At 45.3% G+C, this 25636-nt stretch overlaps 2 protein-coding genes across 5 annotated transcripts in view; one reads left to right on the top strand and one right to left on the bottom strand.

Annotated features, from left to right (window-relative positions):
* Positions 1-24853, bottom strand: part of LOC112560092 (U1 small nuclear ribonucleoprotein 70 kDa-like) — a 69713-nt gene extending 44860 nt beyond the window's left edge. The window contains exons 1-4 of the mRNA XM_025231667.1: positions 24548-24853; positions 16923-16985; positions 15646-15700; positions 5654-5718 (exon numbers count right to left, since the gene is read on the bottom strand). Coding sequence (XP_025087452.1) covers positions 5654-5718; positions 15646-15700; positions 16923-16985; positions 24548-24691 — 327 coding nt within the window. The 5' untranslated portion in view covers positions 24692-24853. The remainder of the gene's footprint in view (positions 1-5653; positions 5719-15645; positions 15701-16922; positions 16986-24547) is intronic.
* Positions 1-25636, top strand: part of LOC112560091 (potassium voltage-gated channel subfamily A member 2-like) — a 63590-nt gene that overhangs the window by 25189 nt on the left and 12765 nt on the right. For 2 of the 4 annotated variants that reach the window (XM_025231665.1, XM_025231663.1), the window contains exons 1-2: positions 4294-5002; positions 20366-20751. In XM_025231665.1, coding sequence (XP_025087450.1) covers positions 4952-5002; positions 20366-20751 — 437 coding nt within the window. In that variant the 5' untranslated portion in view covers positions 4294-4951. Of the gene's footprint in view, positions 1-4293; positions 5003-20365; positions 20752-25636 lie in introns of those variants that run through there. The other 2 variants (XM_025231664.1, XM_025231666.1) reach the window with 1 other exon arrangement.

Here is a 25636-nt window from a genome sequence, read left to right on the forward strand (position 1 = left end):
GGAGGTCGGTGGGTGTTTTTTTAACGAAGGCTATATCGCGGCAAGGCAGCCAGCTCTGTATACAGATGCTGCATGCAGAGAAAGAATAGCGTACCCGAGTCCAGGACAGCCAACACTCACTGTATCGGTGACAGGCGCTAACCGTTGCACCACGGGACCGCCCCGAAAATGTTTGGTAAATATATACACGATGATCAAACGTCTCCAAACACAAAGCCAGACTTTCGGCTTTTGGACAGCGAGTGTGGAGTTACAGACTACTAGACCTGAGGTATCTGGCTTTAAACAGCGGAGGATCATCAGAGATGAGGAGTTGGCGAAGGAACACGGCCCATGGGCAGAACACGCAATGAGTTTACTTTCAACATGCCTCTTGACAACAACGACGCCGAGCACTGTTGCCCCCACCAAAACTCGATGGCCAGCTGTCAGAAACCTGAGTCAAGCGCAACAAGGCTTTCTCCACCCTACACCTGATCGAGCCCGGGGTCTCCCAGCACCGTAAGATGGGACCGATAGCAAAAAACTGATTCAGAAAATAGTAAGTACGCTTGTTGATGCGCATCACTAGCTCGGTTTCCCAGCCCACCCCCTACCTTCTTCACAACAACTTGTTGTGCCAAGCCTGTCCCTACTGCGTGCTGACGGTCTTCTCGCAAGATCCTTCTTGACAAGCCGCCAAGTACCTCAGGTCCCTCCCACTCGTCTGACAACAAGTGAGACTTCTACACTTACATCGACTTCATCCTCTCTCCCGTCCCATGCTTTGCTCCTGTATTAAACAATGACTGTGTACAAGTGTCTCACGGCCTCATTCAAGACGTTCGTTTGATCGTTGCAAATCACAACTTTTGTCAACAAGGAATGAAGTAGTAGTGAGTAGAACTGGTAGTAGCTGTTGTTTGAGCTGTCGTGGTATTAGCAGTGGAAACGTACTGTGTGCCTATGTTTCGTACACCTTGCTGTGCAACATGTGTATTACTGTACACGTTTGTAAGCAGCGCCCCATACAGCAGCCTTTACTGCTCCCTTTACTGCATCTTGCAGTTCGGTTTAAGTCAAATCCAACAGGTTTAGTTTTGGGTAGTAAAAGTTCGGTCAGCTAATAAAGAGTTCAGCAGCGCACGGTGGGCCAGACAACCGACAAGCCTGCCTAACCATCCTATAAATCACGGCCCACCCCCTTGACAATGTCTGGTACCGAGCTGTGGTGTTTGTGGACTACCTGCCGCATCTTGCAGCTGGGAGCACGTGACCAGCCAGTTTCACTTCACGCTCATTGTTTTCAGCAAGAATCAGTTCTGAATCCAACGGACACACACACACTAAACACCCGGTATTCTTACACACACACTAAACACCCGGTATTCTTCTGCTGACATCTAACTTTTACAGCATGTATATCTTCAACCACAGCAGTGCTCACAGATGTCAAACTATTTAGAAGCCCTACTGGCAATTGACTACAAAAATCTCGCGGGCATTTTAATGTATTAAAAAAGTAATACAAACGTTTACACAACTCAGCATAGGACAATCTTGGTGCTTAAAACTTTCTTAAGGAGACAGCAAATGTTAATCCGATGTAGTGTAGATACCAATCACTGCTGCTCCGTGTCTTTACACCGCTACCGTTTCTCCACACCATCGCAAGTCAGCAAGACAACTCGGTCAAGTAGAGATGTTTTCTCGTTAGCGCGAATCCCAAGCTGCAGGTCACTCTTCTTATTATTCCCCTCCCCCAACCTTTTCTCTGGCTATGCATACTAGATAGGATACATAGATCTCCGCAGCAGCCCCTCCCAATGGGAATATTTTGGGGAGATGCTGTGTGTCCCCTTGAAACAATGGTCAAGAGTCAACATCTCCAGTTGGCGCGGCGTCGTAGCTGAGGGCTAGACAAGTCAGAGGTGTGGCACCATCGATTCCGCGCGGGGCCTGTGAATGAAAAACACGGAAAGCTACTCTTGGCCAGTCAGTCGCGCGCTAAACAAACCTGCGAATAACAGGGTGGCCCCTCCTTGTAAAGACGGATGGACAGTGCAGCCTGTCAAAAAGGCGCGACGGAATGCTCCAGCCTCCAGTGCACAAAGCCATGCCTCACCCTAATGCTCTGTGGACCTGGTTTATCATCATCGCCATTGTCATGGTATAGGTCATATTAGTCTTCTCGTGTAATTAAAGATAAAAAAACAAGAAACATCTTTTCATTTTAAAACATTTGGGATTATCATTGTTCTTCCTCAGGATTTTCTCAATTAAAACATTATCACATTTAGCTGCAAACAAAAACAATCACGGTGGAGTCGAGAGGTGCATGTTGAGAAAATCTGTACTTACCGTACACCCACAACCAAACTGCACTTAGCCACGCCAACGACTTGACGCTAACTAACGAAAGAAAAGTTTTCTTTTCAAACAATGCTATTTTTTCGTAAAACCTGGTCGAGCCTACAGGACCGATTGGAACTAGAAGAACTATTTATAAGGCTCTCCCTTGGGGAGGGCGACCACCACGTGGTATAAATATTGTCACCACATGGTGCAGTTAGTGTTAGCAGAATATTCAGATGAACATCAAACACGTTATTGATTCACTGGCGAGCAGGTGAACCAAATGGCCAGGTACTGCTTCAGCAGCCCGCTATCCGACCTGGTCCTGCCCTCCGGATGAGCAAGAGAAACAATCAAAATTACGCCAAACCCATTGTGTGTGAGCGCGTGTGCATAGGTGGGGAGGGAAGGCATTACAAAGAGTCAACATCGTGTGGTGTTGGCAGCATCAAACCCGCTCCTTCAACAGCCTCAGTGAACCCCGACCTCTACCACAGCAACATCATGTGGAGTGTACAGTAATGCACCTCTCCCACAGCGGGTTGACGCCAAGTGCTGCGGCGGTTGGACGCGTTGCTCTGTGCCTGTCGCAAACCTGTCCAAGCACGTTGACACAAGACTGACGGACAGCCGTTACCGTGGCCCCATCTTTGATCTGGTCAATTTTATGAATGGCATGCACAACAGGAGGCAGGGCCTTTTAAAAGCCCCACCCCTCTTTCAATGCAGCCGGTCGCTTATTAAATTAATTGCAGGGAAGGGTTAGGTGGCAACCAGGTGTGAATCGACGTGTGGCTCCACTGCCCAGCTGCCACCCACAGAGAAAGCGTAGGTTGCGGTGGAGTCCTCTGTACCCCTGACCTGGCCGCTTACTGGTGTGGCACTGTGTAACTGGCCTCTACCCGTGGGTACTTTACCGAGCTGGCGTTTCTGTATATGCAGTGTGCATCTTCACTCTATAGGCAGCATGCAAACCACGTGCGCCCCAGGCGCCCTGCAATGTGACTGAGAAAACCCTGCGCCTGGGTATACATGAGTGCAGGACGCTTACTAGTCAGCCCCTGAAAATAGAAACCGCACTTCTTGTCTTGTGCTACAATTGGCGCCTGCATCTACAGCATGCGACACAAAGGCCACAGCTGGCGGCATCGGCTTCAGTGAAGGGATTGTTGGGAGGTGCGGGGGAGGAGGGAGGAATCAAGCAAAATGCTTCGCCCCATCCAGGTCATCATCTACACAGGTCAAAAACATCTCTAAAAGAACTTCTCTATTCTACGCGAACCACCCTGACGTCCAGAAAATTGTTTGCAGGATCTTACAGGAAGCTCAACCTACAACTCAGCCCGTTATTCCTGCCAACAAGAAGCCACAAGCGCTCAGATGTAAGCCGGCGCACGCATCACAGGTGTCCCCCGAAGTAAACGAACCGATGCATCGCGACCGAGGACACCAGATGATTTCCGGGATGCTATCCTCCTCTCACACAGCGGCTGTCATTGTGACAATGCACGTGTAGGAGTGTGTATTCCCTTCTCATGTTACCGTTAGCGTGGACATGCTTCGTCGCCAGTGTGATTTTTTTCACAAAGTGCAGCAAGTACGGAATAGTGACAAACGGTGACGCAAATCAAGAGAAGTGGGATACACCTGTAATCGAGACCGCTAAAGATCATGGGCTCCAGTCACCAAACCGGAAGTTATCCCTGGTAGCGGACGGGACCTGTGTAACACAGTCTGGCGACGGTCGCCGAACCTCTTTGCCTGTTTGATGCTTATTCCAAGTGAGACAAACGCGCACAAAAAAGCTGGATGTACAGGAAGAACGCAACTTGAACAACTACACAACACATTCAGCATCGAGGCAGTGGTGGGGAGAGGCTTCCTCCGCCCACCCACCCACTCAACCAGAAGCAGTACCTGTACAACACGCAGAAAAACCCGAAATAACTGCAGTGGAGACGACACGGCAGCAGGAGAACGTGGGTAGACAGCAGCAAGCAAGAGATTATTACACATAATAGCACGCAATCTGGCATCGTAGCGAGCGAGCAGGAGGTAGAGGAACAAATGGCAGGCACATCACAGGGGTAAGGGGGGCAAGCTACACACTTGCCAACCCTGTAGTCACTTCGGCAGCCAACGTGTCATTTCCTTTAGGACATGCCACGGTGCCAACGCATCGCACGTGTTGTCACTGCCACTAGGTCAGAGCGCAAGCAGTGTCAGGTGCTCCCTCTCCCCCACCCGTGATGCGAGGTCGTCAAGCGTGGAAACCGTTATCAGTACTGCGCGGTAATGAAGAACAAGTGACGCCAAGCTTCGTGCCGTGCCGGGGGCTTGCCATGAGGAGGATCCAAACTTTTTGTCTACCTGCTGCTTAGTTCGGATCTTAGCTTCCTGCTCGACAATAGTAACCTACTCCCTTGCTGCTTGTGATGTCGGAAAGTAGTAGGGAAAAAAGAATGTTTTTCTCCAGTCAGTGACATAGGCAAGAGTGCGGCAAGTGCTAGACCCCAAAGCCGAAAAAAAAGGAGGACATAGTGAGCGTTGCTGACGCTCCAACCTGAGGGGACTGCCACGTGTTGGGAGGTCGCCACGGCCTTGACCGGGAAACTGGATGTTGCTAGTGCCCCGCCTCATCAACATGTTCCGCATCGCCACGCGACAGGTGCGTGCCTTCCTTTCTTTGCATGCTTTAAAATGACCAACAGTGACGGGTTCCGATCGGCCCTGGCCACCGACAGCAAGAAACGGTAACCGCCATGTCAACAAGCGTCTCTGGTTACGGGGCACGGGTCGGCATCTGCTCTGTACTAACATACTTCGCGGTTGGGCGGGTCGACATCTGTTGTTAACACAGCGCGACCGATGCTGCACTGTGATGTCCTACTCATCAGAATACGAATATAATACGTGACGCCGACTGACACCGCCAGCAGCGGGTGGCTACGATTGGCCACAGCAGTGCGTTTGGCGTTGACTCAAGTCATGCGTGCACCGCGCAGTATTAATGACTTCACCTCCCTCCCCTGCCCCCCACAACTGTATGAACCGTGCTGACCTCCTCGGTGTGGCACGGGGAGGCCATGAGAGGAACACTGGGGGCTCCATCTTGCTATTGTGAGAATACAAACAGTAGAGTGCATACAGATAGAGAGGCATGAAATAACCAACAGTTTCGTACGCATTCACCTTAACGTGTTGGCAACCGAAATGGGGATTTGGGGGTGGTGGAGGGAAAAACAAAACGATGAAAATAGATCAAACAAAATACAATAAAAATAAATAAATCAAATAAAAATAAAACAATGAAACTCACGATTCTGGCGATGAAAAGCGTCTTGTAGGGGTCAGAAGTCGCAGTCGGCACGCTAGCTGGATCCCCTGAAAGCAAACAGCGAGTAGTAAAACAGTCTGTTGGCAAAAGCGCTCAGTAGCAACTGGGTTGTAGGTACTTAGTGCCAGAAGATATGTAGTGCCTGTAACGTGTCACCAAGTTCCAAACATCACTACACAAGTGCAACAACAACAATAGTAACATCCTATACAGTTTGCCAGAAGCCCTTTACACCGGCTAACGCCTCTCCCTCTCTCACACAGGAACAAAACCAAATAAAGACAAGTAGAATGCAGCATACCAGGTCCATTTGTGCTAAGCATTCTTGTGGGTTAAGTCTTCGAACAGCGGAAGTAGACTATACTTCGCGCTTTTAAATTATAACAAAGTGTATTACTTTTAGCTGCTTGTTTTTTGTCGTTGTTTGGGGTGGGGTGGGGGTTAAGGTGCAATAATTATTTGACAACAAATGCTATACTTCCCCCTCCCCGGCTTCACTTTCATCACCGTGTTCACAAAGGCTTATATGGAAGCTATCTCTGCTCTTAAAATGTTCCTAAGCTCTGGAGCAAAAGAGCACGGTTCTCTCTCCTGCACTTAAACAAAGGATTTCTGTACCCCAAGTCATGTTGGTGCGTGGCCACATTTGTAGACCACGCATTTCATAACAAACCTGGGGTCAAAGGCGAGTACTTCACCGTCATTATAAACTTTTTGTTTTGATCTGAACAGGTTAGCACTACAATATGTTGCTATGGTACGGCGATACTGTCTTGTGGGATCGACTAATTTCGAGACCGCACACAGTTGTTATTGATCCCGAACAAGCTGTAAGTGATCCTCCCTTTCTCTCCACACGTGGAGTTTCTATGTCATACCTACCTGTTTCCTCGTGTTTCCTAACACCTCAAGTTACACATCTATCTGCACTCTGCACACTTTCCCCCTGAACACGTCACATATCCACACTATTCCCTCTAAACAAATCACATAACTACCTTATTCTCTTCGAAGGTTCGCTGACATTTCTCGCGCTGACTTAACCACCTGAATGTGTGACGTGTCTGTGCCGTGTGTCTTGTGACGTCCAGTAACGTGCCGTAAACAGCTGCTCGCGACGTGTGGCTCACTCCACAACTCACTCCTTACTCGCTTTCAACACCTGCGTCTGGAGGCTACGACTGGCTGCACAATCGTGTGATAAGGTCATGTTTCCAAGTTCTGGAGCAGACAAGCAGTTACTTCCTTTCTGCACTTAAAGAATTGGTCTGGCGAGACAGGTCTCTGCGTGGCCACGAGTACAGACCTCGCACTTTATCAAGTCAGAGGATGTCTAACAAGACTACTTTATCATTCCTATGCATCGTTCTCGCCTCTACAACCTGACAGTTTAATATATCTATCTAGTCCATGATAGGCATCGTTTATCTAGAAAACCTGGCACCGCTGACAGCTGTTTTCCTAGAGACACGCAGCGTACGAGTCGGTGAGGCTCGCCATTTGTGTCTCCTGTCTCTCTCTCTCTCCAAACTTGCCCATAACCTCATTTTCACGCTCGCATGACATTCTCTCTGAACACGCGGGTCCTTCCATTAACAGTACAAAAGGCGGACATATTTGTCGGGTCAAATACAATCAATATTAGTTAACGCCGGCGCGCGCGCGCGCACACACACACACACACGTACACACAGTGCAGGCAAATCTTCCCCGTCAACAGTGTTCCCTGTTGTTGATATCCGTTCCATCTAATTTGAAAATATCCTCGTCCACTGAAACAACCGTTCCCCTGTGACGTCATTTCCCATTTGCAGCAGTGCCCACGGCCCATCGAGCTGCCGCACGCTGCAGGTCGTGCACGACCGACCACAGCCAGGAAACAAATTCCAATCAAAGCTCTTTTGTGAAGACGACTCCACCATCACCGAGTGGCACTGGAGACAAAGCATGAAAGATAATTGTATGGCGCCAGAACACGATGGGGTGTCCACCCCTGCATTTCGCTATATTATTTTGTCACCTTTTCAACCCAGCCCGCTTTTAGTCGAGTTATTATTTGTATGTTTCTACCTCTTCAAAAATTGTTTTTCACGATGGTTGGATTCTGTCCTGACGGAAACTAGTATTTACCAAAGACTCTCGTGTGTTAAAAAAAAAAAAATGACTCGTACTGTTGTTGACTAAAAATGGACTTTTATGATTAGACGAAAGGCAGCCAGGGTGTATAATCCAAGGAGAGGGGGGGAAATCAAGACAGAGGCTCACACTGACGATAAGAAAATGATGACAATAACTGGCCAGTTAACTGCCCCCAGGCTTGCTCAGCCGGAAAATAAAAACATTCATACTCCTCGCCCACCCCACTCCCCAATCATTCACTGAGGACGCGAGGCTCAGTCCAGTGGCCGCAGTTCTTTCTTCACAGGTTTGTCTGAAATCTGCGGAGTAAAGAAGTGGCACTCTACTCAGTACCTACTGAATCACTTACCACAAGAACAAACGAAAAAACCCTGGCAGCCACACACGTGTACCCTTCGTTCAGCGTGCCGAAATGAGGCCGTAAATCACAGACATAGTGCACAGGTCAGGCAATAAGCGACAGAGCAGATGTGAGTCGACTTCATATCACACAATCATCTCACCCTACTGTAAGTGACGATATTAAGTACAAAGCAATCTCAGCGGCTGTAAGTGTCACTGATACGCTCTTGTCTTCAACCTTGAAAAAGATTCTCTCCCGTCTCCATCAAAAACATTGAAAAAATTTAAATAAAAACAAAAAATATAAGGGGATGACTGCATCCTAAATAATGCTTGCATAAACTTCTGGACCCTTTACCCTGTCGCTACGTAGTTTTAAAAAAACCAAACTTCACAGTGGCACTGCTACCCACTTCAGCAGCAGGAAGGAAGAAGGTGCTACGGGTAGATACCTCTAGACAACTTGAAGAAGCCTGCTCGTGAACGCCCTCGGAAACACTACGAGAACCTTACCTCCGCGCATTTCCCCCGCATTAATTTCAAGCACCCTCAGACGACGACTGGGTACAGGGCCGACAAAGTCATCGAGACTGCCGCCAACTTCTCCAAGCCGCCGCCAGCCACCGCTGTGACGTCAGCCGCCGCTGGCCCCCAGGCTTGCTCACGGGAGATAAACCATTTCAGCAACACGCGCTACCCGAGTGCGAATTTACCGCCCCTCCAAAATCTTCCCCCTCCAAACCCTCTTAAAAGCAGGTTTTTTAACATTTGACGATTTAGCACAAATCAACTTAGAAATTTAAAAAGTCTGCAACCGTTTTAACAAACAGACAAAATCATTATTTTATTTATATCTATCTCTCAGCCGTCGGAAAGTAGGAGGAATGGTGTGTCAGTGGTTAAATTTTCTTCGCGCATGCCAGTGTCGAGAGCAGCTCGGATTGAACCCCATGGGCAGCTCGGTTTTAATTCAGAAAATTGCGTTTTTATTGGTTTTGCACTAAAATGTGTCGCGGATCGATTTAAATTCTACCTTCAGACATCACTAAAGCTAACACCTATTGCGAGAACCCCGAAATATGGTGTTGCCATGGCACAAGCGTACTTTATATATCTCTTCATTCTTTAAAAATCCCAGGTGAAAATTCTGATGGTCGTTCTGTAGCTTGCCAACTAAGCAGAAACGTCGTTACAAGATATGGGAGAATTGGTACTACAATGAACTTTATTCAAACACAATCCAAAAGTAATTCTGGAGCTGGGTCTGCATTTCTTTTGCGGTCCTTATCCCTTCTCCTCCTCCCCACTCCAATCCTCCTCTGGAACAGCCCGGACGGCTAAGTAATAACCGCTGCGAGATCTAGGTCGGAACAATTAGGGCGAGGTCACATGACAACCAAACATACGTACTTCTGCAGCTGCCATTTACAAACTAGTATATCTGGGAACCATTCTCGGCTAATTAGAGCCCCGTGTGTGATTGCCTTGCACTTCATGCTGCCAGTACACGGGCTGCCAACATACTTGTCCAGTGTGTATAAGCAGACACCATGTAGCTGCCAGCCACCCAGATACCACAGCAAGAGCGGGTGTCACGTCGGCAGTACAAGTGGCCCACGATGGGTGGGGGTCTCACAAAATTCATAAATCAGAATAGACTTACATCCACGCATACTGACTCAGCTACATAGACATACACCTCACAGCCAGTTACAAATGTTCACACAAATAAAATACATTCTATAATAAAAAGGTAAGACGATGTATGCGATGTTCCGTTTACATCAGCCCTAAACAAGTCATCTCAAGGTTTCAAGTGTCTTTTGTCCCTCTGCATCGTCGTCATTTCTCATCTTCCCTCAGTCCTCATCTTACGTCATAGCAACTGCACACGAGTCGCTGCAGTGCATCAGCTCAGGCGACATCAAAGTAAAGTTAGGTGTCACCAATAAATGACAATGCTCTGTACCGGGCAGCGAGTGACCGTGACACTGGGCTACAGGTCTCGTCACCGTGTGAACGGCACCTTATCCAAGTCCTTCAAAATAAAAGCTTGCGGCTAATTAAAACCAGCTGCAGAGGCGTATGATTAGTGCATGCCAACGACCTCTTCAGCTCTGGTCGGAGAAAGAGAGTAAGTGTTTAACCAATTACCGCACTCTTTCATCATTTCCTCCTCTCCCCCATCCCCATCCCCCCAAAGAGCGACTCCGGCGGAGTAAAAAGCAGCAGCTGGAAAGCTATCGGAAGGAAGCTGCTTCCGTTGCCTGACGGGCGGACGATGCCGACAAAACGAGGGTGTTAGGGCGGATCAGTCCCAGCATTACAAGCGTCTACAGAACAGCCTGCAAATCGTTTCCCTTATCTGCCAGACTATTGATGCGCGCGCTGCAGTGTTAGCACGGGCCGCCATCCCAACTTTTCTCGTTCCTTACCCACACTACACAACAAGTCTGTGGGCAACTTGATCCCCATACATCTCTACCTTGCGCTAGGGCAAAAACGGGTGGAGGAAAAAACCCGCAAAAACAAAGAGTGTGAGCGGGAGAAAAGAAGGCTCCAAAATAATCAAAGGGCCGTGGCTCTATCAGTCAGCCACCATGCTGCGATGGTGAGATAGCTTTCACGCTCCTCTAGTCCCTAAACCTACTGGCGTAATGCTATAGGTAATAAATATCATCGTACAAAAAACAGCATTTCCGCTCGTTTTATTACGAAAAATGTAGTCAGATTCAAATCCCGGGATGCCCATTAGTGTAACACTCACTTGTCAACATTGCAGAAAAATAGTTCTGGTTCAGATCTCGTCTTAGGACACTGTATACACTGTTCGCAAGTCTGACCGTCGGTGACTCTCCATCATCCCTCTCTCTCTCTCTCATAGTGCAAAACCGCCTCAAGGTGAGAACTACCGAAATCCCTCATTTTAAATTAAACTAGCAGGGATGGGTTGGTGAAGTGTGACAAAAGTGGCAACGAATGAACCTTTGCCTCCCAAAGATGTGAGTCTTGCTGCGTTTACTCGCTGATTCTTTGCATGTTGCATAACCTGTGTTGGCTAGTCTTGCAGTTTTCTCTAAATGAGCGCTATAATCTCGTCCACTGGCTAAACGAGTGCAGGTAACATTAAAGTAGTAACTATGGTGTTGGATCCTTGGGTGTGTACATGCGCACAGAAAATATAAGCTTTAACAAATGTCAAAATTAAAGGCGCAATAACTGGCAGACAGATAGCACCCAAACGATCAACCAACCCTACCTCAACATCTACTGCGGCAGTTTCAATAACCCATCGTTGTGATTAATCCATAACCAAAACAAAAACAAAAAACAATGTATTTTTCTTCTTTGGGCGAAAGTCAGAAGTCACTTGCCCACCACATCACCCGTGACCAGTAAAGCGTGACACGTCAACTACCCTGACACGTCTGTGGTCAAACAGGAAAGTAATAACAGGAAGAGGAGGGATGAAGCTTGCAGGGAGTTGGGGGATGGTGAAGGGAGGTAAAAGACAAGAGGAGATGACGGCGGTGGGTAATGAGATCCAGTTGTCGATGCCCATTGCCAACTTACACCAAAATGCCTGCAGCAGCGGCAGCATCCCATACCTCCGGTCGCCGTGGCGACGGCTAACGTCACGAGACCACTACGTACCGTCACCCGCTACCCCCTCACCACTTTTTCCGCTCAAGGACGTAGCGTTACGTTGAAGCACGTAGTGTAGGTGTACAGCCATTTCCCAGCAGCTACTCCCGCCACCAGCCCGCTAGTGTCAAGGGATGGGCGTGATGGGAAAAAAGCTACCTTTCTTCTGCCAATCTTTGAGCAGTGAACCCAACTCCTTTATCAGGACACACCCTGCTCCGTTAGGGTTTATCAGCGCCTCACTTTTACGTGACCTGCGTTGGATGGGTTAAAAATAAAAACGCAGCGCGCTACCGTGAAACCGCTGAGAAAAGTCCCTTGTTTTTGTTTACATCAAGTTTTGCGCATGTCCAAGGTATAACAGTAAGCGGGTCTGTGGGCGAGCGAGCAAGAGAACTTTTGTTTGTTTAAACTATAAACTGTCCTTTACATCATCTTGCTTCTCAGCCATCGCATGCTTTACGGGCTCCAGTAAGGTCAGTGGAGTTTTTTGTTTGTATGTTTGCTTGTTCGAAAAGGGTGTGGGTACAGCGTCATATCACTTAGTGTAAACCCTAAAAACGTCAGGGGTGGACCCTAACATGATGTCAACCTTTAATCTGACCTTTATCCCAAAACATAATTGATCGGACACGGCATTCCAGTAGTCACTTAATGGATCGTGCAGTTGGTTTAGTCTTTAGAGAACTTGCTCCTCGTGATAAAACAAACAACCAAGAACAAAACAAAGAAAAACGAGGTGCTGGAGTGATCTCTACTGTCAACAATACCAATGGGAGAAAATAGCTTGGCTGCGCTCTGTGAGAGCCTATTAGTGGCAGACCCCCAGCGCAGCAATAACATCCCGATTACTGGCCTCGCTTCGCACTCATTACAAGCAGGAGAGAGGCGGCTTGTGATGGCGAGGCCTTTTGTTACACACGAGGCAGGCTCCCTACTGCTGCATGGTATGTTGGAAAAGGGTCCCAAGAGGGCACATTACCATATGCAAGAGCCTTCTGCTTATGTTGTCGTACCTTTTTCTCGTCATATCGATCACATCGTTTCTTTATTAGATTGTACTCAACACTAGACACGTCGAGTTGACATACTGCCAAGTCATCTGTTTCTCCACGCATGGCTGCATGAGCGTTTAGCTCTCGACTCCTGTTCCTGAACTGCCTGTTCATTCGCTGAAACTGTTAAGACATTTTATAGGTTTAAAAAATTGCAAGCCTTAATTTGAACAACAATATTGGCTTTGTGACAAACCACACAGTAGTCATTCAAAGACCAGGCCGTGTGCTACTCTATGTTCATTGCCTCTTGCCTCATTGGTAAGAGATCTCCACCAGCAGCTGTCGAGCACATCGGCGCATTATTAAAAGCAAGATTAGAACCAGGGAAGAGAAGGGAAGAAAAGCTTTTCACGTGCATCGACATGCAACTGGTCACATGCACTACCTCCATCACATCTGTTTTGTTTCTATTGTCAGACGATCCGCGCATGTCACATGCACATACACACCCACTTCTCCCCACCCCCAGGCCCCTTTTCGTTATATCGTGCATCGATCGAAGGGGAAAAGGCCATCTGTCACAAACGGTACGTGTATTTTATGTGTGGGCGGAGATAGGCAAGGGAGAGTGAGGATAACAATTTCAGAGGTTCGATAGCATGAACATAGAAGCGCGTGCAACCTGCACACAACTCCCGCACAAACACATGGCCGCTCCCTAGTGCCACACTGTCACGAACCCTAAGCTGGGACTTGCTCCACGTAGGTACACTTTCCATTTTGCCTCTCTCAAAGAGAGGCTTCAACACCAGTCATCTAACTACATTATCGTAATACGCATGTCATCACACTTGGCATGTGACTGTAGTGACAAGCAGAAAATTACAGGCCTAAATTGGCGAGGGAAAAAAATGAAACTGGGTCGAATGTCTCGAAATGGCAACATTAGTCCGTGCCATTCACCCACCTAAAGTGGCTTGTCTCCGCATCCTTCCTCACAGCCAAGCACGAGAGCGCACACCCTCACCTCTACTCACCAAAGAAAAGTTCTTATCTTTACTTGCTTCTCCCTCGCTGCATCTCCATTAAGTCAGTGCACGCGTTTTTCGATCCCTCAACAAGTTATTCCCATACTCTAACCAATTCTTTTATTTAAAAAATAACCCAATACACATCCGGCGTGTAACGATAAGATTTATTCCCCTGAAACCCCAAGGACACCCACATACTGACCACAGACATGCTCCAATACACCCTTCGCAACAACCGTTCCCCGAGCAACTTTAAAGAACGATTCTTTCCTACCTTTAAAAAAAAAAACTACTCGCAACACTGGCCTCCCTGTACCAGCGTCTCTGCTCACTCCCAACCCTGTCAGCTACGATCATCAGGGGGCAAACACTTATCTCCCCTTCTCCGCTCAGTGACGTACTGCTGCTGGCTCCCTTGTCGCCCTGAACGCAGCTCACTGGCACTATCCTCACACTATGTGCTCCATCACCGTCATCATCCACCACCCACGAATGGCATGCTGCTGTTAACATACTATCCTCCCCGTGCCTGCACGAAATGTTTCTTCCCAATCATGGTCAAACAATTCGCTTTTCATTTGCTCTCAGTTGTGTTAATTCAATTTTAGACATCTCTCTCCCCCTCAGCTTTTGTAACCCTTAAGCTAAATTTATCCTTTATCGATGGTCTCGGATTTGTGCCATCCAGTCTACCCCTACTCCCCTCACACACTCCACTTAACACGCTACGTGCGTAGTCTCGTGCCGGGGAAAATGCGGTCAAAGGCCATGGCTGCACGAGGACCATAAAAAGTGCTGGTGGGCGGCAGGAGCCAGACTTGCAGACCGCTTTTTTCCAGCACGAGTCTACGCACGAACGTGTTTGCTAGCGCGCAGAGACGCGGCTGGGTGGCTGGCCGGCTGGCCACGCTCACACATCGGCCGAGTGCTTTGTCTGTGAATAAAACTGGAGAGAGACTGGATGGCGGAGTCCACAAATCCACGTCTATACCCTCGACGATAAATTTAGCATCAAACAATCAGTTCTCCTCCGATTGCGTTTCACAATCGTTAGTCCGAATCATCGTGTTACATCAAATAACTGGCTGTTTGATTTGTAAGGCAGTACATCGAGCACCCGACTACTTGCGCGTCACAACCTCTGTCCCTCCGTTGCCAGAAAAAAAAAACCCCGAAAACTCTCGGATATACGTCGATGACTACGCCTAGTACCTGGCGACAAATGTCAGCTATCACAAGCGCTAACATCGCCACTTTGGGGACCTGGTGGCAGTAATCAACTTTGCCGCCGCCAACACAGCACGGCGCAAAGAAAATGAAGTTTTAATAATTGATGTCAAATTCTCTGCCTTCTCTTTTCTAATGTTTTATCCATGCGTAGCGCGTGCCACATGCGTGTAGACGCAAAAGACCTGTAGTGTAGAAAGACAGGTGACAGTTGCTGCGTGTCCAGTAGAGCTTAGTATCGGGTCTTGCTTCTTGGACACACGCGGCTGCGGCGACTAACGACACGCGATCGTAGCCTGTAGGCACTTCTCCAGCACCATCAGCACCTCGTGCGTCAGACGTAGGTAGACTTACCGTGTTTGAGCCGTCAGCACAGACAAGACCGAGACGCGGAACTTACATGAGCTCGCTGTTTATTATCAATCCTTCACTTCAAGTTGGCCCGTAAACATTGTCTGTTTGATCTCTGTGTTCTTGTTTCTAAACAAAATTTAACGCTTTTTGTTGCAAATGTTCTTTTAAATACTCATGCTGTCGACTATGACTGTTAGTCGTTATTAGACACAACATACAGAGCAGACATCATACTTACACAACGCCAGGTCCTGCTCCAGTTTGTAGGCGTGTTGCTCCTGACGCTCCTTGCGCTGAAATCAAAAAGAACCTCGTACAGGCAAGATCGGACATTTACACACTATCTGGAAGCATAAGACTGCAGACATGGACAGCGGCCAAAGAGACTTGCCACACACTGTGCGGCCTCGCGCGTTGGCATGATGAGTTATTTGTCTAGTATTTAGAATAACCTAACAGAACACGACCTGTCAACGGCACTATCATGGAAAACGTTATAAAGGAAGGAGATTAAAAAAAAAAAGAAGAAAAACTCGTTCACGAGGAACAAGTCAAATGGAAATGTTTTCATACGACCACATGACGAAACGATGCCAATGCATCTTGAAAATTAAAAAAAATATATATAAGCAAATGCAGTTCGTACTTGTAGGGCTAACGTTGGCAGACAACAAGACGGGGAGTAGGCTGAGAGAAAGCAGAAAGTAAACTCATCACATACTGCTCTGAATAATGAACATGCTCTGTTTCTGGAATTAGGCCCCCAGCTAGGTTATGGCGTGCAGCCGACCCAGGGACAGAGCTCTGGGAGGTGAGGGCTTGGACATGGCCAAATTACTGCAAGGGACTCTTTTATTACACGGAGGAAAACCTTTTGCCAACACTACCTCCCCCTTCCCGAACCCCTCCCCTCTCCCAGGGAGGTCTTTCCAACGACAGATCTCCGGTGTGACGACATACCACCACGTTAATTCTCGTGTTCCGGCGAGATGCCGCCTGCCGCTGCCACTATTAAGAATCGCGTAGTAAGTAGCTGTTGGGCTGTCCAGGTGCAAGGGTGGCGTGGGGGACACAGAAGGTCCACCTAAGCTGCGAGCTAACGCAATCTGTGTCACATTAGTGTTAGGAAGCGTGCGACATCTTGGCCATTGTCGGATTCTTGCAAGCTGCGCAAAATGATGGCAGGATCGGGCGCGTGGTCACCATCTGTAGCATATGAAATGCTTTATTTAGACTCTCCCCTCCCTTGATGTCAAGACGCTCGATGAAGTGTGCTAAGCCACTTCTGTTTGTGCTTACACATCAAACCAGCTTGAGAAGTTCATCTTTCTTGGCGAAACGCCTATGTGATGGTCTCCCTTTCACGCTCAACACCATCTACCTCAAAACGTCAATGTCTGCATGCCTCCTACTTTGTAATCAAATACACAGTGCAATGACTTAAATTTCAATCGCCTTACCGCTCACGCTTTCAACCTTTCACTCCACATCACCGGAAACCATTTGGCGACTTACCTTTCGTTCTTTTCTCTCATCCCTTGTCTCGACTCGGGTGGGCGGTGGGGTGTCTTTTGGATCCTGCACACAAAAAAGTCACAAACATCAGTCAACAGCAAGACTAGGTCTTGAGCGCTGTCAAAGCTGTGACCATCCTCCCACCCCGCCCACAACACAGATGCACGTGCGTTCAGTTCATTTACAACAAAATCTTATTACAGAGTAAAGAAAGGTGCACGAAGTTTATCACACTAGCATACCAGCGCGTGCAAGCCCGGACTCCATCTGTGTCCCCCGGCTAGGTTTCAGTATAAACAGACCAGGAGGCAGTGTTTAGAAAAAGCAACTACAACGGTTATACATCCGATAGCAAACAAGCACCATGAGATACTTGGCTAGGCTTCAAGATTTTCCCCATGGTAATTTGTAGCTAGTGTCCTACGAATATTTTTACTTTATTATTTTCTTTTGCAGTCAGATTTACTTTAGGTAGATTTCCACCTGTGCTTAAAAAGGTGACGCCAACGACAGTTGCGACCGTTGAGATCTTTGACCCAGTACCTCGTAAGGGCGTCAGGGAAGGGTGGGTGAGGGAATTAAGGAGGGAGAAAGGCGGGAAACGGGGAGAAAAGATGCAGAGTTTCGATTTTCGTATAGAAAGATGAAAAAGGTGCAGTAAAGGCTGTGTCATCACGAAAAACACCGGCGACGAACGTTTCATGAAAATTTAATTTACGAATTTAATTTTGTTTTCTTCTGACGAACTTAATTAATTGTGCATCATACTTGCACACATACACACGAGCGAATAAAAAGAAATGTGAAAAAACTAAAGACGAGCAAATAACTTCACTACAAAAAAACCTTTGCCTTCTAAAATACAATTTTTGACAAGAGCAAAATGCTTGAGGCAGAGTACTAGTGCTGCAATAGTTACGCGCGATGCTTACCATCCGGCAGGAGCCGCAAGACACGTGGTAAAGATGCCCCCTGTGTCACCATGGCATGAAATTGTTCTCTGGGGTCTATGGGGGGGGAGAGCAAAACCTGCCTCGCTTCTCCCTTATTAAAACGACTATCTGGGCGACTTTCTGTTCACGTCCTTCATACCACCTCACGCCCGCTGTGCTGGCTGTTCTCTTGTCCGCCTACCAGACACGATATGTCCGTCCTTCCGTCCGTCCACACACCTCCCTCATCCCTTCACACACGTTCACAGCTGCTGATAGTAGCGGTGGTTTAACCGCCACAAACTACAGCTATTCACCATTTTTACTACTTTAGTTTCGACAGTTGTATTTGGGGAAAATAGCTTGAATGGTTGAAATTTTTTGTTAACACGAAATATTTCTGGACAAGCTAATGCTGTTTCGTGTCTACATAAATAAAGTGAACTTTGCCTCTAGGGAGGTATGGTAGGCAGTGTTCACGATGCGGCTTGGCAGACTGCTGCCAGGCAAACTTCGGTGTGTGCCACACCTGGAAGAACAGGTAGAAAAAGGACCTCTAAAGTAGGAAGAGGCGGGCCACCAGCACTCATAACCTCCGCTTACACCCTTAACAACCTGCACGTGTGCAGCTACGCCAGCCAGCCAAGCTCCAGCCTTCCACCTACCCTAAGACTGGAAAGCAATCACACAGGTAGCGCGACAAACGACCTCTGCATACCTTTCCTGCGGGCCGGATGGGGTCGGTGGAGTACCCTACATACTTCTTCATGCACCAGCATTAGAGGCTCTGGTGTTGCCAACCACCCTGTCCTCATCGTTGCCCTGCGTCTCTTTTTCTGGAAGCGCTATATGGGAAGGCTTGGCATTACAATGCCATCACTATTAAAGCAATACCAACAAAGGCGCCCTAGGCAGTAAGAGGGGGGCCCTGTGGTAAGTGAAGGCTATACACCATACCACACATATCCTATCGCTGGGCCCCTCTCAGGTGCAAGGACTGGGGCTATTGCCCTAATCGCCACCCCCAAAGGTCGCCTCTGACTACCAGTATGGCCAGTAGCATAGACGCCGCAAAAATGTAGACAGCATGTCTTGTGTTGTGCCAAGAATGGTGTTCCACGAGTAGGTTACTTCGCCTACAGTCGTGGTTCACCTCTCAGCTCTCCTAAACAACATAGCTTCCTCCGATGTCTAGGATCTTTTGGCCATGAATCGTTGCGGTAGTGCCTGCCAGGACCAGGAACGACTCCAGCTGGCTTTCGACTCAAACCGCAGTGCAAACTTTTAGTAATAACCTTCACAAAACACCTTCCTCTCTTCCCAGACTGCCAGTTTGTAGAGGTGACCAATGGAAACTGATATAACAGTCCATTCTTTATGGGTCTCTTCCCCTTATTAAGAGAGTAATCTCAAAGGGGATGGCAACACTGTATTTTTTAAACACAAAGATCATCTATCTTAGATAACTGGTTACAGAGGCAACGACGTAATGTGTGGACAAGTCAGTATCATAACTATCCCTTGCATACAGATGCAGAACTTGTGGCCAAATCCTCATTACATTGAGGGGAGTAGCAGGAATGATGGTCGCCTCCCAAAACAAGAGATTTTACCAGCCAGCGACGCATTGTAATCCTTACAAAATTTCACAAGCTAGTCTTTTCCTGGCATCTTTTATTTATTTTGCATTTTCCCTTTCAGAAACACATCCATACTTTCAAAATTACTGGTGACAATGACAACTGACAATGACTATTCTTTATTTACGCTAGGTAAAATAAGCAAGAAAATGCTTTTTTCCATTTAGCCCTCGCCCTTTACAGAGAAGAAAGTTAACTACACAAATCAATGAATTGTAGTAAACATAAAGGAGGGTGGATATGTACAAAAGTGGTGGCTAAGGAAAAAATATGTATATATTTACAATGTTTCCTGTGACTTTCTAGACAGACAGCACCTTCCAAAATTATGAACATTCACATTGTATACCTATGCATTTTGCAAACAGTTCAATGTTTCTATAGATAGTTCAAACATTTCAAATTATTTTAGACCCAAAAAAGCCCACCAATTTTAACAGTTTTTTAACACATCTAGGCCTTGAACTGATGTCTCCATGTTCCCATGTTTCTCTTTCTAAATGAGATTCATTTAGCTAAATGACCAGATTCTGTCCCTTTTTTGCGTAGTTTTGTAGTAAAAAGTATGGAATATGACAGACAGGGGTGGGTGACCTGAACAATCAAGGGGAATGACCCATTCGTTAAGGGTTGATGTTACGTTTGATCCACCATGTTCATCCTACTTTATCCATGTGTATGTTTTGAAACAAATCCTACCTTTTGTAGGTAAACTGTATTAAAATGTTCACATCTGATCAAAAAAGATTTAGATTTTAGATGATAAGTTTGAAGTCTTATTTTCCTAAGCCATTCATGTTAACAAGTGTATAAACAGAGATAACACCACAATCTAATTCTGGCATAACAATATTTCACTCTTTCTTGCTAGCCAAAGGACATCGATGCGGTTGAATCACAACGGTTAGAGCGAATTCAAGCAGCTCGGAGGATCAAGCGCAGCAAGTCAGCACATAGCCACCACAGTTACTCAGTGGATTCTCGTCAAGAGGAGGAGACATCAACTTGCTTGCCCAACTGCCTTCGTTTCCAACAACGCTCTGATCGTGATCAACTTTATAGATCACGCAATGACACATCAGTATCTGACTTCCCTTCACCTGACTCCAACCCTCCATCCTATGAAGGAACATGCCAGGGAGCAGAGTTTCGGTCCAGGTCTTGGTCGTCCAACACTAAAAGTCTGCAAGAGGACTGTCTGGAGAACAGGGATGAGCGAACAGCCCTGTTGGTTGACATAGGGAACCAGGTTCCAAGGTATGCAAACAGAATTTGGTGACAACCATGTCACACAAGCACACCTCAGTAGCATGCAAAATATAGATCTACGCGAAACTCATAAAAAAAAGCATAATTTAAAAAAATTCAATATGTACTCCTGAGACAAATCTGTGACAGCTTTATGTTCAGTTAACTTGCAAGCATCTTTGGAGCAAAATTTTGACTTGGATTTGCCTTTAAGCATTAAAAGCTGTAATGTTTCCCTAACATTATCCACTACTGCTCTGAGATTATTTGTAAAAAGGGGAAGTCAGTAGAATTTGATAGTGTTTCCTATCGCTGAAGAGAGTACTGATAATTTTGCAGCAAAGTGTTTGAATCGGTTATCATGGCAAATTCTACTGTAAAAGTGAAGCACCATCTATTTAATTAAAAATCACTTGAAAGATAGAACCTTACTTCAGTATTATAGTCACAGTCAAAAAAAAAAAAAACTTAAATTAAAAATGTTCATACTAGTTACCAATTCCCTTTGTCATACATGTACCATAAATTCAAACATTGCTTATACTTGACTATACATTCAGCTACAGTAATTTTTTTCCTAAATCTTTTTTTTGGCACGGAAGTTGTAATAAACATATTTAATCTAATGGTATACAGCAAACAGGGCTCTTTTAAATAAAATATGCTTTTTTGTTCAAGATATTAATTAAGAGTCACTTTATGATTCTATGCAGAGCCAGAGTTATGTAAAGGTTAAAGATTTTGACTCCAAGTCATTTTATAATGATTGAATAGATGGCTGATGCCCTAAAGTATAAAGCTCACATTCCCTGGCAAACAAGAACAGCAGCTTTCTCAAAGACTATGTACCTAGGTTACTAACATTTGCTGTTACTACATGTACGTACATACAGTACATGATGACAAGATCCAGACCACAGCGCAGGCCATGTGCTGGGGGTCTGGGAAAATAAAAACCTGTCAGTAAAACTGAAAGGCAGTGTAGCACAGCACTTGCTTACTTGCCCTCCCATGGGACACAAGGCCAATGTCCTTGCAAAAAGCATAACTATTATTTTTTAAGCCTATAGCAGGTTACAAAAGTTGTTCTTAACCTGTTAGAAGTAGGCAAACTGCAGGCATAATACCAAATCTTGCAGAACTGTTTTACTGAACATAATCACTGTATCATCTTTACGCAACTGAGATGCATGGTAAAATGTTATCAGTACCAGTGTTACCCATCCATGACCCTCAGTTAAAAATGAAGAATTTTAGACCTTTCCCACCACCATCCCAATTCTTTGTAAGGTTTATTTACCACTTGTAAGAAAAAAATACATACCACCAAGTCATTAATACTGGCCTGATTACAGATATTAAGAAAATGCTTTATCAGTGTCATGTTTTCTGCATGCAAATGTGTCACTATTTGCAGCACACTGCAAGCATAAATGCATTATCCTTATCATAGGTTATTTAACTAATTGCATCATTAATAAGGGGACATCACCAAGTCAAAGGAAACATGCAAGCCCACATCCTTTATTTATTCTTTATAAAGAAGACTTCTTTGTGTGGAAAAAATTCCATTCACAATACAGTAATCCCTCGTTTATCGTGGAAGATGCGTTCCAGAACTACCCGCGATAATCCGCAAAATAGAAACAGTATATTTATTTATACATTATATTAAGGCTTTAACCCTCCCCCATACTTTTACACTACATAAAACTTTCCCATTTTCTTCATAACCATTCCAACACTGTTGTTTACAATTGTGGGTAGGCGCAGCATCTCAAGCAAGCGATCCTGGTTCTCGTTTCAGAGTAAATAATATGCTATTTACTGTAATTCATATATTTATATTTCTGTATTGTTAGAATTAATATAGTAATACATTTTTATACACTTTGGGCTTTTTTCATCTTAAAATTCATAAAATATAGATATTCTCCACTGATCAAAATTTTGCAAAAAATCTGCAAAGAAGCGTAGATCAGCGAATCATTTTTTCCATTAATTTCTTATGAAAACCTGCGAAATTGTGCAGCAGCGAAAGGGTGAGGGATTACTGTACACAATATATTATGAATCACTCTTTAAAAAAATCTTTCTTCAACGCATGAGCAATGTTTTTTATTTTGATAAGCCTGTATAAGTGTAGAATAAGTTCACAATAATAGTTTTGGTTAATAAAACAAATGGTCCTTTCAGTACCTAGGCCTGTCCAGGTACACTTCTTATAAAAATTAGACTTGAGAGCATTTTAAATCAACATTTTCTGCAAAAAACTGATTTTTAATGTGTTCTTAAAACTTATAATCACCAAATTTGAATTGCACATTTGAATCCTGACTTAAAGTGATTGTGTGACAAGGCCCAGTGTCTCAGATAGAATCAATGTCTCCTCATGCATAGGGAAATTAAGCCGTGGATGCACTCTTTAGATGGACACTAGGTCTTCTGGTACAGCAAGAGATGATATCTCAAGCAGAAACAACAAGGTCTCTCTATGGTCTATCCTGAGACTTGTGTTGACGAAAGGGTGCCTTCTAAGGAATGTGTTTTGATGGATTCGCAGACATTTTCGTGGTTTTATTTGTCAAAACCAACGCGTAATAAAGCATGAATTGTATGTTTTGCTGTTACATGTTATTTTAATTTAAATTTGACGTGCTATCGAATAAATAGTGGGTCAATTTGCTCCATTATTCGTCAACAGTTGTTGATCATACCAATTGTAAGCAAAATACAACGACAATTCACTTGCAATTTGCGGTCATTGAAGAAAGCATTCAATGTATGTAATCTTATTATATAGTCTCAGACCATGAGGAGACGTTGGTTCTACCTGAGACATCGGGTCTCATTACAATGACACTTTATAATGGCAAAAATAAATCATCCTATCCTTCTCTTCACCCATTTTAAGTATGAAACTCTAGCATTTAGCTGGAAACTATTTCAGAGTAATTTTGAAGCAACACTTGTCATGAAATTAATCAAGACATTCTGTCAAGACAAAGGTCTTGTGTAATAGTATATGAATAGCATATTGCACCGTGATAGAATCAGACAGCTAACAATAACCAACTAAGAGCCCATTCACCTTTAATCCTTATCATATATTTGAGATACTGCATATTAAGTGTTACTGAGTGTCAAATAAATATCAGATAGTGGAATCAATTTTGTCAAAGAAAGCAGAACTTACTAGGGCAACCGAACCAGGATTGGAAAAAGTCATCAAACGTTAACAATGATGCCACAGCGTTCACGTAATTAAACCAGCCAGGCATGCTAGCATGAGCTACAGCGTTCAATTTCATCGGAGCTAAACCAATCAATTATTACAGCGCCAAGCATTTTTACACATGAGAATTGAAGTGCATTATGTGTGCGCTGAGGGACTAACGTGAATAATTCACAGCTTCAGACACAGGCTGATTCTGTCATTCCCCCTCGCAACTAAAGGCAAGTAACCATTCCCAAACTGGAACTGGTGCGATACATTCGACAGTAGTGGGCGTTAATAATGATGATCGCAAACGAAAATGTGAATTCTTTCATCGCTAAAGATATGGATAATAAGTGCTGTAAAACATTTTAGTGGCATTTCATGCTGACAAGCACAGCCGACCGGTCGTGCTTGTAGGCTAGCTCCCTCCTGCATTATGGCGACGCTTGTGTCCGCCATTTTGGATACAATGTAAGTTAACTAGAGTTTTCTCTCTGTAAGCACTTAAATTATTCAATTCTACCCTTACTGTGGTGCTTCGAAATAGATATACTCATAATTATTTTTTATTTATTTTGTACTTACCTCAAAATTACTCAAGAAACCACTCAAGCCAAGGTATGGTGGACGCTTCTTCTCATGAGGGAGTTTATCAGTAGGCGTTAAATACAGCAGAGGATCGCGAGCAGCGAACAGTGCCAGCAAGTTTGGTGGCAAATACTGCGTCATTCCAACTCTCTGTATGTGTAAACTACATAAAAAAAGATTAGTTCTCGTTCGAGAAGTCTTAATCCACAACGATGTAGAGCGGATGCCGCTTCACTTGTGCACATGCGTTACCTCGTCCCCAGCCAATGACAGAAACGCGTCATCCGTTGCATCGATTTGAGTTGAAGGTTGAAAGACGTATGTTGCAAACTAGGGTAAGATTTTATTACCGCAGCAAATGAGTAGTGCCGATGAAAATGTTCAATGTTACTACTAGACAAGTAATATATACTATATCTAAATATGTATTGGTTTTATATAATTTTCAAGACAGAATAAAAGCAAATATATTTTTCTAGGCTAGCATAATGGCCGATTGTATTGATCGAATGGTTCTGATTGGTCGGAGGAATTGCTAAATATATCTTGCCAAAATTTGCCCTGTGGCGTCTTCAAAGGTATTGTGTTTCTTTCCACCCATCTTATTCTATAGTCTCTGTTATGCAATGATTGTTTATTTTTGAATGTTCTTTGAATGCAGCACATAAATGTAGGTATTCGATAAGAACCAATCGGCTGTGTGCGATCATTCCACCGCTTCGCTCTGTCAGGCACTGGGGGGTTGGCACTGCATGTGTTATACGTGTAGGCTGTGTGCGTCTTGCAGAACTTTGCTTGAAATTCATATTTGAGAAGTCAACAGTGTGACTTTCATATGCTCGCAAAGGTAGCTGGGTTACATGAATGGCTTTTACACTGCCCGAGAATGTCATGTAGATTGTAATGCTTTGTGCTCCGGCTCATTTACGCATGGTAATGACAGTCCTGCCAGTGTGTGAGTGACGTCAAAGTAATCGATTCCATCCGGGGAACAAGAGTATTATTTTTGTCCGCCATTTTGTCAATTTATAATAATCAAATGTGCTGAAATTTTCGACGTAGGCCCGAGGTCGATGCCTGGGATCA

The sequence above is a fragment of the Pomacea canaliculata genome, linkage group LG3, assembly GCF_003073045.1.
Source record: "Pomacea canaliculata isolate SZHN2017 linkage group LG3, ASM307304v1, whole genome shotgun sequence".
NCBI lineage: Eukaryota > Metazoa > Mollusca > Gastropoda > Architaenioglossa > Ampullariidae > Pomacea > Pomacea canaliculata.